Consider the following 15553-nt stretch of genomic DNA (forward strand, 5'->3'; position numbering starts at 1 on the left):
CAAGTTTTTCCAATATTTATTCCAAGAGCTGATGTTTGTGTTACAATAAATAAAGCGTAGCTTTCTAATAAATTAACAACTATTCCATTATATGACAATCTCCATCAGCCTATGCTTAATGGTATTTCAAAGTTCTAAAATTATATTCTTTCATCAGAAAAAAAGGTATTGCACTGCACAAACATTCAGTTAAAACATTAGAACATTTAAGCACTTAACATTTGAAAAGAGAAACAGTTTTAGTCTAATAAATACAGTGTGTGCATCAACCTCCATACTGCAAATAGTCCATATACCTTGATATTTACACATCAACGCAAATATATACATACTCTCTTCTGAAATGATGTTGACTAGATTATGCAAACCATTTACAGTTTTCATACATGCACATTAGGGCAATGACACTTTTCTTACAACAAACACTAATGAGAAATTAATATACATGTAGGATTAAAATAATAAAGTTGGAATGGCATGAATGGTTATGCGGAAAATACAAGTAAGAGATTCAAAACTGATGTTTTTCTCTTCAGGCTTAGACATTGTTTGAAATTTATAGACAAACAGAAAAAAACATAACTGTTTGATGCCATAGAAGATGGTCTTTAAAAGACAAACAGAAAAAAACATAACTTTTTGATGCCATAGAAGATGGTCTTTAAAAGACAAACAGAAAAAACCATAACTTTTTGATGCCATAGAAGATGGCCTTTAAAAACTTTTAGCTCCCAATCAAATGCTAACATATTTGTGTTGAAATACACAACTCATTAGAACCAATTTGAACCTTTTCATGAAATAAAATATGTTTAAACAAACATCATGTTTGATGCCAGACAAATGCTACATATATATACAATTGTTTTTTTACTGAATGGATTTTGCTTGTCATGCTTTAATCAGTCAAATTATAAAATAATAAAACTTGTAACTTTTCAACTCTATGACAATCATGCTCACATACGAAATGCTTGATTTCAAATGATATATTTCACAACAAAAAACTTGTGAATAAACTTTGATGGAAAAATATGACATGTTATAGAATCACGCAAATCAATGAAATTAGCAGTTAAAAATTTTGATTTTATGTGTGTCTAGGGTTTTAGTCCAGGTTAAAAAAGGCAGGATACTGCAGGCACATTGAATTAGGCTGTAAAGAACTATATTGCAAATTTGGCAAACAAAATTATAAATATGTTATATTGAAGTAGTTTGTGGTTTCAACTGCCAGTTAAGTAAGTGTATGTGTTTATTATCATACAATAAGCTTTTAAACAACAATTGATTATCTAAAACATTAAATTCTAAGAAAACATATGGGTGCATATGTCAGTCAAAGCGGAGAACGGCCGGGTGCAGCATCCTCCTATTACTCTTCAGCTAAAACCCTGAGTGAGTATTATGAGATGGAAAAGAAAAATAATTATATGCTCAGGATTTAGGATAATTTAATGGCAGTTGTGGAAATGGCTTTCCTGTCTTAACAGCTAATACTGGTCCTGCTTGAACAGCTATAACCAAATATAAAACATATATTCCTAGAATTAAAATAATCTGTCCCTAATAAATCATTAACAAACCATTGACCTCTGCACTTGAAGCAGCAAGAGGACAAGATTACAAACACAGTTCCAAAAACATTGACCCAGCACCTAACAGTAGGAGATCTTCTTATTTCTCCTAACTCTCCTCATTTCTCCTTCTTCGCTTTCTTCTCCGTCACTGTTTCCTTCTTCCCGTCAACCTTTTTGTCAGCTTCCTTCTCTTTTTCCTCTGGGTTATCTTCGTACCTAAAGAACAGTATCAGTTGTGATTAATCACTTATGTTAACATTATTGTTATATGGCTGTGGTTTATTCCACATTTTAATATTCACAATAAAAAACAACAATATCAAACAATAGCACTGCAATAGAGGGGAATAACTCTGCAATTACTGAAATCAGAGTTAGGCCTAAAAAAAAAATACATTTGGTTCGGGTTACCCGACCCTACCTACGGAATAGGCGCCGACCCTAACGTTTTTATAGTCAGTTTGAAAAAAAAATGAAAAACTAAAAAAAAATAAAAAAAAAAAAAAAAATTTTTCTTTTTTTTGTTTGCTTTTAAATATGTAGTTTAAAACCTTAATTGCTTATATAGAAGATAACTTTAACACCATTCTACAATGATGAAAATGACATTCTTATATAAAGCCTAATAAAAAAAATAAATAAAAAAAATAAAAAGCCTACCTACCCTACCTATTTTTGAAAAGGATGTAACCCTAACCAAACAATTTTTTTTTTAGGCCTATGCAGTGTTCTTAACAATATTTGAGATGACTGTTTTAGATGAACATGTTTTATTTGAATAGATTAACACATCGTGAAATAGTTTGAGTTTAAACTTTAACAATGATGTCGTTAATAACGTTGTTTACTTTAACTAAGTCCTGAATTGTCAGCCCATTGTTAAGAAAAACATTTATACTATGAACCGGACCTCAACTGTGTTTGATAGACAGTGTCGCAGAGCAAACACCAATGCTCGTCAGGGAATATTTTGCAGCCAAAAAAAGGCATGACAACACTTAGGCCTAAAAAAAAAATACATTTGGTTCGGGTTACCCGACCCTACCTACGGAATAGGCGCCGACCCTACCGTTTTTATAGTCAGTTTGAAAAAAAAATGAAAAACTAAAAAAAAAATAAAAAAAAATTCTTTTTTTTTAATTGCTTTTTAATATTAAGTTTAAACCTTAAATGCTTGTACAGAAGATAGCTTTAACACCATTCTCCAATGATGAAAATTATATTCTTATATAAAACCTAATAAAAATAAAAAAATAAAAAAAATAAAAAGCCTACCTACCCTACCTATTTTTTTTAAGGATGTAACCCTAACCAAACAATTTTTTTTTTTAGGCCTTATAAAAGCTAGAGTTATGGACCTAGCTATACATATACATGTTATCTCTAGAAACATGTCTACAAAGCTTCATTTGACTATCTTCAACAGTGTTTGTGCTATGGCCATGGTTAAAGTGTTGGCATGCTAACAAAAAAGACACCAAGGCATTCTTATACATGTATTTCTGATTTTAAATAAAGCAGAAAGTTTTTTGTAAGGTAGGAAATCAGTAGAGGCAATCGTGAATTCACAAGTCTCCACCATCAATGACTTAAATTCTGTTGGAATGTGTACGTACTTGAAGAGGGGCTTGATTTCCCCGCGGACAAGGGCTACCAATACCGGGACTCCGATACAGGCTGGTACCAGGTACAGCAGCGCAGGCTGAAACACATAGGCAGGTAGTAAAATATGCACATCATCACAGCTACACAAAGTCACCTGATATAAGACAACTGGTACAAGGTTATTGTTACAGAATTATCCTGTAAAAGAATTGAACAACACATGGATGGATTCCATAAGAACAGGTGATTGGTAAGCTAAATACATATATTTACCTTACTAAAAAAATGTATGTAAAACTTTTGGTTTATGACCAAACTGGCCCTTAAATTACTCATCATTATAAAGAAGCCTCTGGGTTGATGATTTTTTACTCTCTTCTGCAAAGTACATTAGGTGTATTGTTACCTGTGCATGTTTGAAGAAGTGCATCACCAGGATGGTTAGCAGGAGGCCAAGGAAGTATGCAAGAAAACTGGCATAGAAGTATACCCTACTGCCTTTCTTTTGACTGAAATTGTATCAATAAAACTTACAAATGGACACTCATTTATTAATCAAACAAAATATATGCAAGACAATTTATAATTGAAACAATTTTTATTCTTTTTCTTACCCAATCATCTAACACTTTTTTACTAAATTGTTGTCAACAACCAACATAAACCACAAACTTCTGTTGAAAAAAAAATGTTTCAATTTTATTTCTCTGCTTAAGCAGTGTTCTCAATAAGAACCGGCTGCTGGACAAATGGAGGGCTCAAATGACAATTTGGCTGGTTCAAATTTGAACAAGAGTGACACTCACAAAATACGCTCATCAATAATTTCTTGGATTCTAAGACAACTTACTGTCACATTGGCCCTTTGAGAAGCAAGCTTTTCAAGAAGCAAATGATTTGGCACAATATGGCATTAACAGAATTGTTCAAGTTAGAGAGTAGACAAAGCTTAAATGGCAAGGGCAGTAATCCTGAAGTGCTTCGGGGCATTTGGCTGATTATCATACTTGACCGATTTATTTTACCAACAAATATTTTCAGCAAGTTTGGTGAAGATAAGATGATAACTGTTCAAATTAGACAGTGGACAAAGCAAAAATGGCAAATTTTGACCAATTCAAGGGCCATAATCCTGAAGAGCCTGGCTGGTTATAGAACTTTGCCAAGAATATATACCAACAAACATTTATAGTAGCAAGTTTGGTGAAATTCGGATAAAAACTGTTCAAGTTTGAGAGTAGACAAAGCTAAAATGGCCAATTTTGATAAATTCAGGGGGCCATAACTCTGGAGTGCTTAAAGCGATTAGACTGGTTATCGAACTTGACCTAGATATTTCACCAACAAACACTTTCATGAAGTTTGGTGGAAATTGGATGAGAAATGTTCAAGTTAGAGAGCGGACAAAGCTAAAATGGACAATTTTGACAAATTCAGGGGGCCATAACTCTGGAGTGCCTACAGCGATTTGGCTGGTTATTGAACTTGACCGAGTTATTTCACCAACAAACACTTTCATGACGTTTGGTGGAAATTGGATGAGAAATGATCAAGTTAGAGAGCGGACAAAGCTAAAATGGCCAATTTTGACAAATTTAGGGGGCCATAACTCTGGAGTGCCTAAAGCGATTTGGCTGGTTATCGAACTTGACCTAGATATTTCACCAACAACACTTTCATGAAGTTTGGTGGAAATTGGATGAGAAATGTTCAAGTAAGAGAGCGGACAACATTGTGGAGCCGCCCGCCCGCCCGCCATGGGTGTTCCCATAATACGGCCATCGTAAGATGGGCGTATAAAAACTAAATTAATTATAAATAGAATAAGTAGTAGCTGGTCGGTTACTTTACATTTTGAGATGGTTCAACTGAAACTTATTGAGAACCCTGTTAAGTAAACAATTCAGTGAAGAAATGTTGTTATACCTGATGTCAAACCTGAGGAGGAGGGCGATGAAGATGCCGGGGATAACGATGTCACCCAGACCAAGCATAGCAAAGTTGTTGGCTGCCAGCCCGTTCTCCAACAGATCCTGGGGAAATACCACTGCAACAAGGAGATATAAAAAAGATTTGAAGACCTGTTGGGTATTTTGCAGTCCTAACAAAAGACAATGCAATTTAATTTTTTTATACTTTATGAAAGCCTAACACATGCATTGGATTTAATCTTTCTTTCTTAACAGGACATTTCAATGTTACATGTACATGTTTTTATTAAATATATATTCATAACAGAAATGGTCAATTTTATATATTTATATGTTATATTTTATGATAGCATTTACTTTAAGGTATGTGTAATTGTTTTGACATCTATAAATATATAAATAGCAACATTAAATCTTACGTTTGATTGGAGCTTCAAAAGACTTGGCAACAGTGACCATGACGTTGGTTCCAAACACCCAGAAGACGTCGTAGATGAAGAGTCCTCCAAGCAGGATACAGCCAGTGGTGATACTGTTCAGAGAGAGGAACTCAATGCCGTTCACAGCAAAAGCCAGCCCAAACAGGTTGTTGGCTACCCAGTGCTGGAAAACACATCAACCATAATAAGCATCTGTGTTCTTGAGATATCTGTAATATTTCTGATCCAACTTTTTAGAAGGCTTCTGACAAATCATCTGCTAAACTGATGTCTAAAGAGTAACAAACTCATTTGGAGGATTATTTAGCAGGTTGCACATGTGTTATAGTTAGTATTGAGACATTTGTACCAACCCTAAGAAGGTTGGTATATCATTAATGATTTTGCTGTACATGTGGTTTCAAAGACGAGGAAATATATCATTAAAAATTAAAACAAGAGGCCCAAAAGGGCCTATGCTCTACTGGCATGGCTTTTGTGGTCATTTCAATCTACAGCATGTATGTATGGGTCAGGGCTTCCGTTAAAGGAAGTTTGGAAGTATATTACTCCCTAGAAATGGGTTAAAACTTCCAAAATTGATTCCTTGGAAGTACAAAAACTTCCATAATTTTGAAGAAAACTTCCAAAGTTGAGAGATTGGAAGTACAAAAAATCAAAACCTTTTGTCAATATTACTTTTATAGTCATAATTCCAATCAGTTTAAGTGTTTTTAAGTAAAAGGAATTATAATAATATAAGTTAAAGTGAAAATTATTTGATTTTTAATATATTTGTTGAAAAATAGTTGAAAAAGATATTGTATTATGGAGACTTAAACTTCCATATTTCAGTGTAAAACTTCCAAAAGTGATTCACAGGAAGTTAATACTTCCAGTTTCAAATTCTTAATGGAAGCCCTGATGGGTAAAAGGCAACAGACATATAGTTTATGTTTTGTGTTTGGGTTACCTGAAAACGTAGCACGTTCAACATCTGAGCCCAGAAAGTATTGTAAGCAGATTAGTTGCATGAACTATTTTAATATGTGCCAAGTAAAAGTCATCTGACAAAAAAAATGCTTTCAAAACTGTACTCATAGTAAAAAATTCTGTAGTTTTAAAAGTTAAAAAAAAGTTGGTCAAAGTCAAGGGCATCCTAGGACAACATTGATCAATTTGAACAAACATTCACAATCAATTGTGCTGAGATGGATGCACGAACACACAAAAAGATTTTCAAACCTTTCCAGATTTATGTTTACCAAACCTGTGAACCCTGGGTGTGGCCAGTAATGACACCAGGTGCATAACTTAAACATTCACAACCAATTTTGTTAAGATGAATGCGCAAACTACAGAACTTAAAGCTAAAAAATGGCCTTTGGGCTTTTAACAAAAACAAAGCAGAGTAATTCACAAAATCAACTGCAGAAGCAAAAAGCAAATTGTCTCTCAAAATCCTAGACTTGCAAATTGACTCCCTTAACTCTAGACTTGAATTAACATGTACATGTAAACTTGGCTAAAAATAGAAATTGCTCATTCAGACCTGGCTAAAAATAGAAAGCATTTCTTTAAAACTTTCATGGCCCATAATCTAGGCATTTATGGGCGGATCTTGCTGGTTTTCAAAAGGAACCGAGCTCTAATGGATATCTAGAATCTGTACAAATTTCATTGAGATACAATCAAAACTGAAGACTTTATCGTGTTCACAACCAATTGTTTACAGACGCACGAACGCACGGATGCACATACTACATACACATTACCATCGCATAAGCTCTTCTGGCCTTTGGCCAGGAGAGCTTAAAACAACATAATTTTTAATATACTTAACCCATGTCTTTGTATAAAAAAAATAGCAGCAATGTTACCTTTTTGATGAGGTACCAGAGTCCAACAGCTCCACACAACACAAGGACAAGAAGGTCTTTACGGTCAAACTTCCAGTTGACCAACTCTTTAAAAATATATATGGGGTTAGTTTAATGTAAAGATTGCTGACTTTGAACAGCAAACTGTAGCTCAAAACATACATAATTGGAAGACATGGTACCCTATCATAATTTTAAAATTATGAGGAAAGCAACTAAGTTACAAGAATATTGGGAAAATTCAATATGTCTGGTCAGAATCACCTGCAAACCCAACCTTTATAAGGAATACATAATGTTTAAACAAACTGCATATGCATATGATAAATGTTAAATTACGCTCCGATCATACCTTCTTTTTTCTCAGCTGGTCCCTCAGTGAAAATTAGGTGGTATTCCTGGTTGGGAAACAGTGGAGGGATCAATGGATGCAGGATTGGACTGAAATAACATTTACAGTGGTTTTATTATCCTTCCAACTTATTGTGTTTTTCATTGCTACGGTATATAGAATTCTTATTTTACATAGCAATAAATAAAAGCACATACAGTCCAAACTCGTTATGTCGACTTTGTTGGGACCTAGGGAAAAAAGTCGAGATAACAAACATTCGACACATCTGAAATACAAACAAGTATCACCAATCCAAACACATATGAGTTTGATACATGTGAGACATCCGACTTGAATTAAACGGTGTTTTTACGGTCGTGGAAATAGCAAACGTATTATTTAAAAATAAGGTAATGCAAAAATGAATTATTTGTGCCAAATTTATTTTATTCACGTTTATGGATTACACAAATTAAATATTAAACCACAATTGCATACACTTGTATATTGTTAGTAAACGGTAAAGCACATATGTTATGCCCGTTTGTGTTCTACATGCAGTATAGAGAAATTACTTCGTCAAGTAACTTTCAATGTTGTTGAATTTTTACGATGATGTCATCGTCGATTTAAATTGTGCTTTATAATGTATAGCTTGATCAGTATAAGACTCTGTAATCAAACACATAAACAAAAACCTTTAACGATTCACACTAACCCATTAACCTCCAATTTTGAAAGTTTGTTATTGACAAGCACGTTAATTTAGCGACATGCCGCAAACCTCCATGAAAACTTTCGCACGTACACCTCGATCTACAGTTTGACATAAGGGACAAGGAAAATGTGTGAAATTCGACCGGTGGGACTGAAATAGGAGGTCGACATAGCAAATCAAGATAGAAAAATCGACACAAGCAGAAAAAAGTTGACATAACCGGAAAGACGAGATATCCGACATCGACATAGCGAGTTTGCACTGTAGTTTCATTATTTTAAGGGAAATGGCACATATTTGCTTCAAGAATATACTGGTAATCTCTTCTTGAGAACTCATACATGCCAGAAGAGATTACTCATACATGCATCTATTTAACAAACAAGAAATGTGTCCATAGGACACGGATGCCCCCACTTCGATTTTTTGTCACAGAAAATAAGCCATAATGATTATTCAGGATAATCTGCACATATAGGATAAGTTGAGTTGAGTTGGGTTTTACGGCATCGCAAGACTGTATAGGTTATATGGCGCCATTCAGGCAGGAAAAAAACTTGTTGGATCCACATTGGACACATACTTTTCAAGAATTAGATTGGAAACATATATTTTTGAAGTATTTTTGGCAAAAAAGGGCCGTAACTCCTAAATGACTAAAGCGATTTCCATGACTATCGAACTTGATCAAGATATTATGGTCACAAACATGTGTTTAAAGTTTGGTGAGGATTGGACAAACAGTTTTCAAGAATTAGATTGGAAACATATATTTTTGAAGTATTTTTGGCAAAAAAGGGCCGTAACTCCTAAATGACTAAAGCGATTTCCATGACTATCGAACTTGATCAAGATATTATGGTCACAAACATGTGTTTAAAGTTTGGTGAGGATTGGACAAACGGTTTTCAAGAATTAGATCGGAAACAATCTTCGGGACGTACGTACGTACAGACAGACAGACAGACGTACGTACGGACAAGGGCAACCCTATATGCCGCCACTTTGTTGGGGCATAAACATGTAACAAAAGCATGCAAAAGAACTACATGTACTGTATTTAAAGTATTTTCTCTTGAATATAGCCTGTTTTATTTCCTTGGCTAAATGAAACAATGAAAATATTATGATAATATTTTTGGCATTTTCCTTTGGCCAAAGTCAGATTAGGACAAAAGCCAATTAAACTGTGAATGTTATATTACCTCAAAATATGTGCCAGGGCAAGAACTCCAAGGAAAAAGAAGTATACCGCTAGAAGCATGTTGATGTATTCTTTGGAGAAAATCTGAAACAATATAAATCTCATTTTAAATTTTTGACATAATTATCATGCAAAGAACATGAAGATATAAGAAGATGAAATAAAAACAGGGCTATGAAGTGACAAGACTTTTCAACCCCAAGACTTTTCAACCCCTTTGTCATTTGTAAAAATTAAAGACTTTTCAACCCCTAAAAGTGCTAAGACTTATCAACCCTTCTTAAAACAAAGACTTTTCAGCCACAAATAAACAAAGACTTTTTAACCCCTTAATATCTCAACTTTTATTGGATAATAAGTACAACAATAAGATTATATATAAGCAATAGATTTTGAAATATATTTTAAAATCAAGAATATATTAAGAAAAATATATAACAAACACAAAAAATACATTCTTGAAACACATGATAATACAATCATCCATAAAATATTTACATGGAAATAAATTTAAAAAAATGCATGACTGTTCATATAGCTGTTTAATCGCTTAGAAATAAACCTCCCTGAGGAATTCCTCACACAATATATCATGTGCATTGTACTGGGTGAGTACCTAAATCGGAACACTTTCGGCACTATTTTTGAAATATTTTTAGTAGGACTTGCACCACAACTACAAAATTTTCCAGCAGCATACTAGGATTCAAGACCAATTGGTTGATATAAATGGTATTTTTCAAGATACTGCCAATCTGCATGAAAAGAACTTTATTAACGGCACAATCAAGGACTGCCATTTTCGTACCCGGAGTACCTAAATATGGAACAGTTTTAATTATTATTAATTTTTATGTATACTTTTAAAATTATTGCTCCATGTTTTGTTTAAGTAAATTAATAATTTATGTTATTTCCAGCTCTTTTTTTGTCAGTAAAATATGATGATTTAAGTAAAATACAGGCTGTAGCAGTATGCTGTGATTGTGGCAAGGATGAAGTCTTTCCCCCACGTGCCATGTATTGACATTTGAACTTGAAAAACTTTAAATGATAGCAGTATTTGAAATACTTACCGGAGAATCCTGTTCTTTGGAACTTGTATCTAAGGCAAGCACCTATATTGATTAAAATCGTAAATAAACTGATCTTGATCGGAAAAACACTTTTATAATGGGTGTTCCATATTTAGGTACTGTTCCGATTAAGGTACTCACCCAGAACTGCTCCCACAATTAGTTGAAACAGAATATCTTTTCTTTACGTTTGTCCAAAATACATAGAACTAAAAACATTTTTTTAATACTCAAAATGAGTTGAACTTTAAATAAAACTATGCATACTATTTCAAAATATCGATATTTAGCAGAGAAAACTTAAGAAATACAAAAGTATACATTGACTTCAAAGTTCTTCAAAATGTATTATGCATAGAGTTTAAAATGCTATCAAATTACAAAAAGAATAACATAGAATAATAATTATGTCAAGCCAGGATGAAACATTTTTAAAGAGTGAATAAACAATATTATGCCAATTATCAAAAATAGATTGCAAGATAAACGGTCTTTATCACCAAGTGCTAAATGTTTTTCAAATGTGTTGATAAAATGTTAAACATAACTTGGTACACATAAGATTTTATAAATGTTTTTATTTCTTATGTTAAAAAAACCCATTCTATTACGTCGTGGTATATATGTAAAAACGGATTGTATTGTTTTATGCAATTAAAGAAGGTAATAAAGACAACACATCCTTAAATGGACAAGACGTGTGACATGGCCATAAATTCCTAAGGGGTTTTATACCACCTTTAATTTAGGTTATAGTGACTTGAAAGTGACAGTTAAATAAGGTTGTAATACCCTGATGGCCATCATTTCAAACCATGAGCAGCTTGATAAATATTTTGAAAAGTCCAAACAGGTAGGGGTTGAAAAGCCCAAACAGTTAGGGGTTGAAAAGTCTTTGAAAAAGGGGTTGAAAAGTCTAAGGGTTGAAAAGTCTTTGTTTTTAGAAGGGGTTGAAAAGTCTTGGGACTGAAAAATCCTGCTCCCACCTGTACCATAGCACATACATACAGTTTTGCCAACAAACAAGGTTATATTACCAGTATCCTGTTAAGATTATAATTTATATTAATTCATAACAGAATATAAATGCATGAATCAACTTGAATGTTATATAGCTGACCTGGAAGACGATGTAGATGCCAAACAGAGTACAGCTGGCAATGATAGGGAACATTGCAGCATCCTTGCTTGACATTGTCTCTGGCTTCTCACCAGAATCCTGAAAGTATCATAATATTATTTTTGTCCAAATAGAACATTAATACATGCGATATAATTTGCATTGTACTTTTTCATAAACACCTTTTATATGTTACAAGAATGTGTTTGTGTGAATCTAAGCAGTTACAGCCAAGCAAAAATAACAAACAAATATTTTCAAGATAGGCTACTGAAATATTCTTCATATATTATTGTCTTAATATTTCTGCGCTTCTAAACTGGATTTCTGTCAGTACAAAAATGATTTTAAAATCAACAGATGTCAAAAGAATTCGCCTGCACATTTGAATCATACTATTTCTTGTCAAACATTTTCAAGTCGATCAAATTGGAAATATGGCCAAAATCATTTGACCAAACAGCTCAGATCAAGCAATGGCCAAGCATATGGCCCTTGTCAGCATTAATTTGTTTCCATTATCTCATGACATGTGAAATCTGGGAAATATGGTTTTCAATCTGGGCAGTATGTTGTTTGAATCTAGTCTGTATCATCCGTTTTTCTCATCAATATGGTCAACCAAGCTCAGCTGCATTGACTGGGCTACATTGTCTGGTGTATACTGCAAAATCCATGCGCGTTTAGAAATATTTTCCTAAAACAGAGAAGTGAAAAATTGTTTTACTCTAATTAAATATAAAATTTGAAAACACTCACTTTTTGTTCCTTATGGTAGCGAACAGATCGGAAAGAACCTAAAAATATCGGAATTAAAGCCATTATAACCAGGCTACTATATGCCACAAACATTCCCTCTGGCGTTGAGGGAATTTTAGCAGTCGCATTTTCTGCTGTTCCATTAAAAGTTTCATTTAGAACCGGCACTTCTGTCACACTTTCTGCCATGTTGACAATGTAATGACTGGTTATTAAGTTCAACGGAAAAACAGTGTCCAGGCGCTTGAGCAACTCTTCTTTTTATGAGCGTCTCATAAAAAACGTCAGCATTTCATGCTCAAAACCAGTCCAGCGTACGTGTCCACTAAAGGCATCCGGAGCTCCTCGGCGATTTATATCGAAAACAACGGTAAAAATGACCGAGGAAATCCGAATGCCCTTTATGGCAGTAATATTTGCCGGTACCCGAAACTTATTTTTGGAAAAGCCGGGACTATTACTATTCATCCCGGGTCAATATGCGAAAAGCTACAGAAACAAGCTCAGTAGCAAAAAGTTTAAACATAAACCCGGTTTAGTGGCACTGGGTTAACACCACAGACATAGAACATAAAATCACAAACAAGAAACATGGAACAACAGCATAAAACTCCACAAGCAGCACAGTGCATACATACTATATATAAAGAACTATGTGTACGTGTTTATCAAGGATTGTTGGGTACCGCCTTGGAACAGTCAGTAAAATGTAAATTTACTAATAATATATATAATGCTATATGCCTTGACAGACGGGACCTCGATATCACTGACTGTTATTATCGACCAAATAAGTGCTATATGCCGGGACGGGATTTGTGTTGAAGGGGAAAAGTTTATTCTAGCAATATATCTCTGAATAATGCCAACTCCTCGTCCGAGTGTTACTGACGTGAACCTGATTGTTAGTGAAAAGTGAAAAAAAAGAAACACTGCATTAACTTGAATTTGTATTAAACATAGTGGGTGCATTAGTCTGGTTAATCTTATTGATGTTTGAATATAGAATGACAGAGTAATAGCAACATGTTGATGGTATATATGTTGTAAAACATTACAAGTCGTGAATCAAGTCCATGTTGTTCGAGTGAGCGCCAACACAGACGTTCCTGCATGTTTGTTTGTAACACTGGAGAGAGGAGAGAAGTCATGCTCAACCCAACGAATAGCCCGACGTAGAACCGTTTCAATCTTATTGGAGTTTGATTTTGTGTGTGAGTGCAAAATTGTGCTTGCATACATTCGGAGCTCCTCGGCCATTTTTTTTTTATCAAAAACAACCTCGGATGTATTTTGACGGTTTACATGTAAAAGCGGTACGTTTAAGTCCGCTGCAAGTAGAGCGCGTAGTTATATTCTTTAGCAGTTAAACTTTTTGACCTAACTCTTGGGAATCTTAATTAAGTTTGCAATAATAAACATTTTACTGGCAATAAATTCAAAATTAGATCAATTACAACATTATAAATGCTCACACACATTTAATATATAACATATATGATTACATTATATAATGCGTTTTAAATGATTTTTTGTAGTATAAATAGCTTGTTTAGAAATACCACGGTCTCAGTACATGTGGAAGTCAGTGCTCTATACCAGAAGCGGGACTGCTCATTAAAGGTCAGACTGATGACAGGGTAACGAAACACATAATATTATTGTCGCTCTTGGCTGTTGCGCCTGCAGGATAAACCATTTGTAACCCAGATTAGTCTCCAATGACTTGATATTGACGTTCATTTTGTATTGTCCCTGACAACTTCAAGTTTCATTTGAAAGTCTGAAATGGTCTCAGGGTAATGGCAATACTAAAGTAATGTACATTGCTGATGACAACCAATGCTAAAACATTAATTTCGTTTTTCGTTCTTTAAAAAACATAAACTCTTAACATGAGAGATACCCTGAGTTACAGCAGTTCGTGACAATGACGACTGTGTTTGCGATGATGCCTCTGGCTCAGTCCTGTGAAAGTCATGCAGTGTCATACACCTGAAGCGGGAAGATACCGAACTGCTCCTTAAATAGTATGTCAGGTTGATAACAGCGAAAGCAAGGGCGTCTGTCGCTTTTGGCTGTTGCTAACGCCAGCAGAATAAGCGATTGGTATTTAAACACATATATATATATATATTGTAGCTTCCGGTGAAAGGCAACACATGTTTTTCATGATACGACCAAGTCTACGCAGTGTCCATTCGTATTACCAAATAGTTCAAACAATGTTATAATATATTTCAGATCATAAAAGTACGTTTAAATGAAACAAGCCCAGTAGCCAAAACATAAACTATTCAAGTTATTCAAGTAGTTCAAGTTAAGAACTACACCATATAACGTTAGTGTGTACGTTGACATAACATAGCAAAACATTTTGCGAGTGTGCACGTTGACTTTTCAACAGTACCCCTTGTTTTGACGTTCTCTTTCAAGTCAAATCGTGCATTTGAAAGCATCTTAGAATAGTAGACTCTTCATTTACACCAAGAAGGCCATTTCAAAACACTTTCAACGAATATATACGGTATGTTGGGACGTTTTCATAACAAATTGTTTAAATGTATGATCGTTGACGTGCATTGTTTGAAAAATATTGTTTGAAAGTTCTGAAAAAGATTAAACGTTCTATAGACAATACACGCTTTTTCGGAAAGCTTATGAATTGGTAGAGTCGGTAGGCTAGGTCTCGAATTTAGGAGCATGTTAATAATGGAGAAATATGCAAGTAACTTAGATGATTATAGTGCTTTTTTGTCCTACTTCCAGTGTACGTTACCATGTGTGTCACTTGACATTTTTTCTCCACACTGAAACGAATTCTTAAAAAAAATAATAAGTGAAATGAAAATAGTGTATACATTAGTTGTTGTTTTTGTTATTGTTTTCAAAAACTTCAATGAAAAAGTGCTTTAGTAAAGTATTTA

General features: G+C 34.1%; 1 protein-coding gene across 1 annotated transcript; it reads right to left on the reverse strand.

The window, feature by feature from the left end:
• On the reverse strand, positions 1-12903 carry LOC128214399 (minor histocompatibility antigen H13-like). Its single transcript, XM_052920842.1, has 10 exons — positions 12627-12903; positions 11868-11966; positions 9673-9755; positions 7768-7856; positions 7416-7501; positions 5536-5719; positions 5112-5232; positions 3592-3694; positions 3197-3282; positions 1-1796 (listed from the first exon to the last, which is right to left on the reverse strand). The coding sequence occupies exons 1-10, from the start codon at positions 12813-12815 to the stop codon at positions 1697-1699; spliced, it is 1140 nt and encodes a 379-aa protein (XP_052776802.1). The 5' UTR covers positions 12816-12903; the 3' UTR covers positions 1-1696.
• Positions 12904-15553: the final 2650 nt, after the last annotated feature.

Source organism: Mya arenaria, chromosome 13 (assembly GCF_026914265.1).
Source record: "Mya arenaria isolate MELC-2E11 chromosome 13, ASM2691426v1".
Taxonomy (NCBI): Eukaryota; Metazoa; Mollusca; class Bivalvia; order Myida; family Myidae; genus Mya; species Mya arenaria.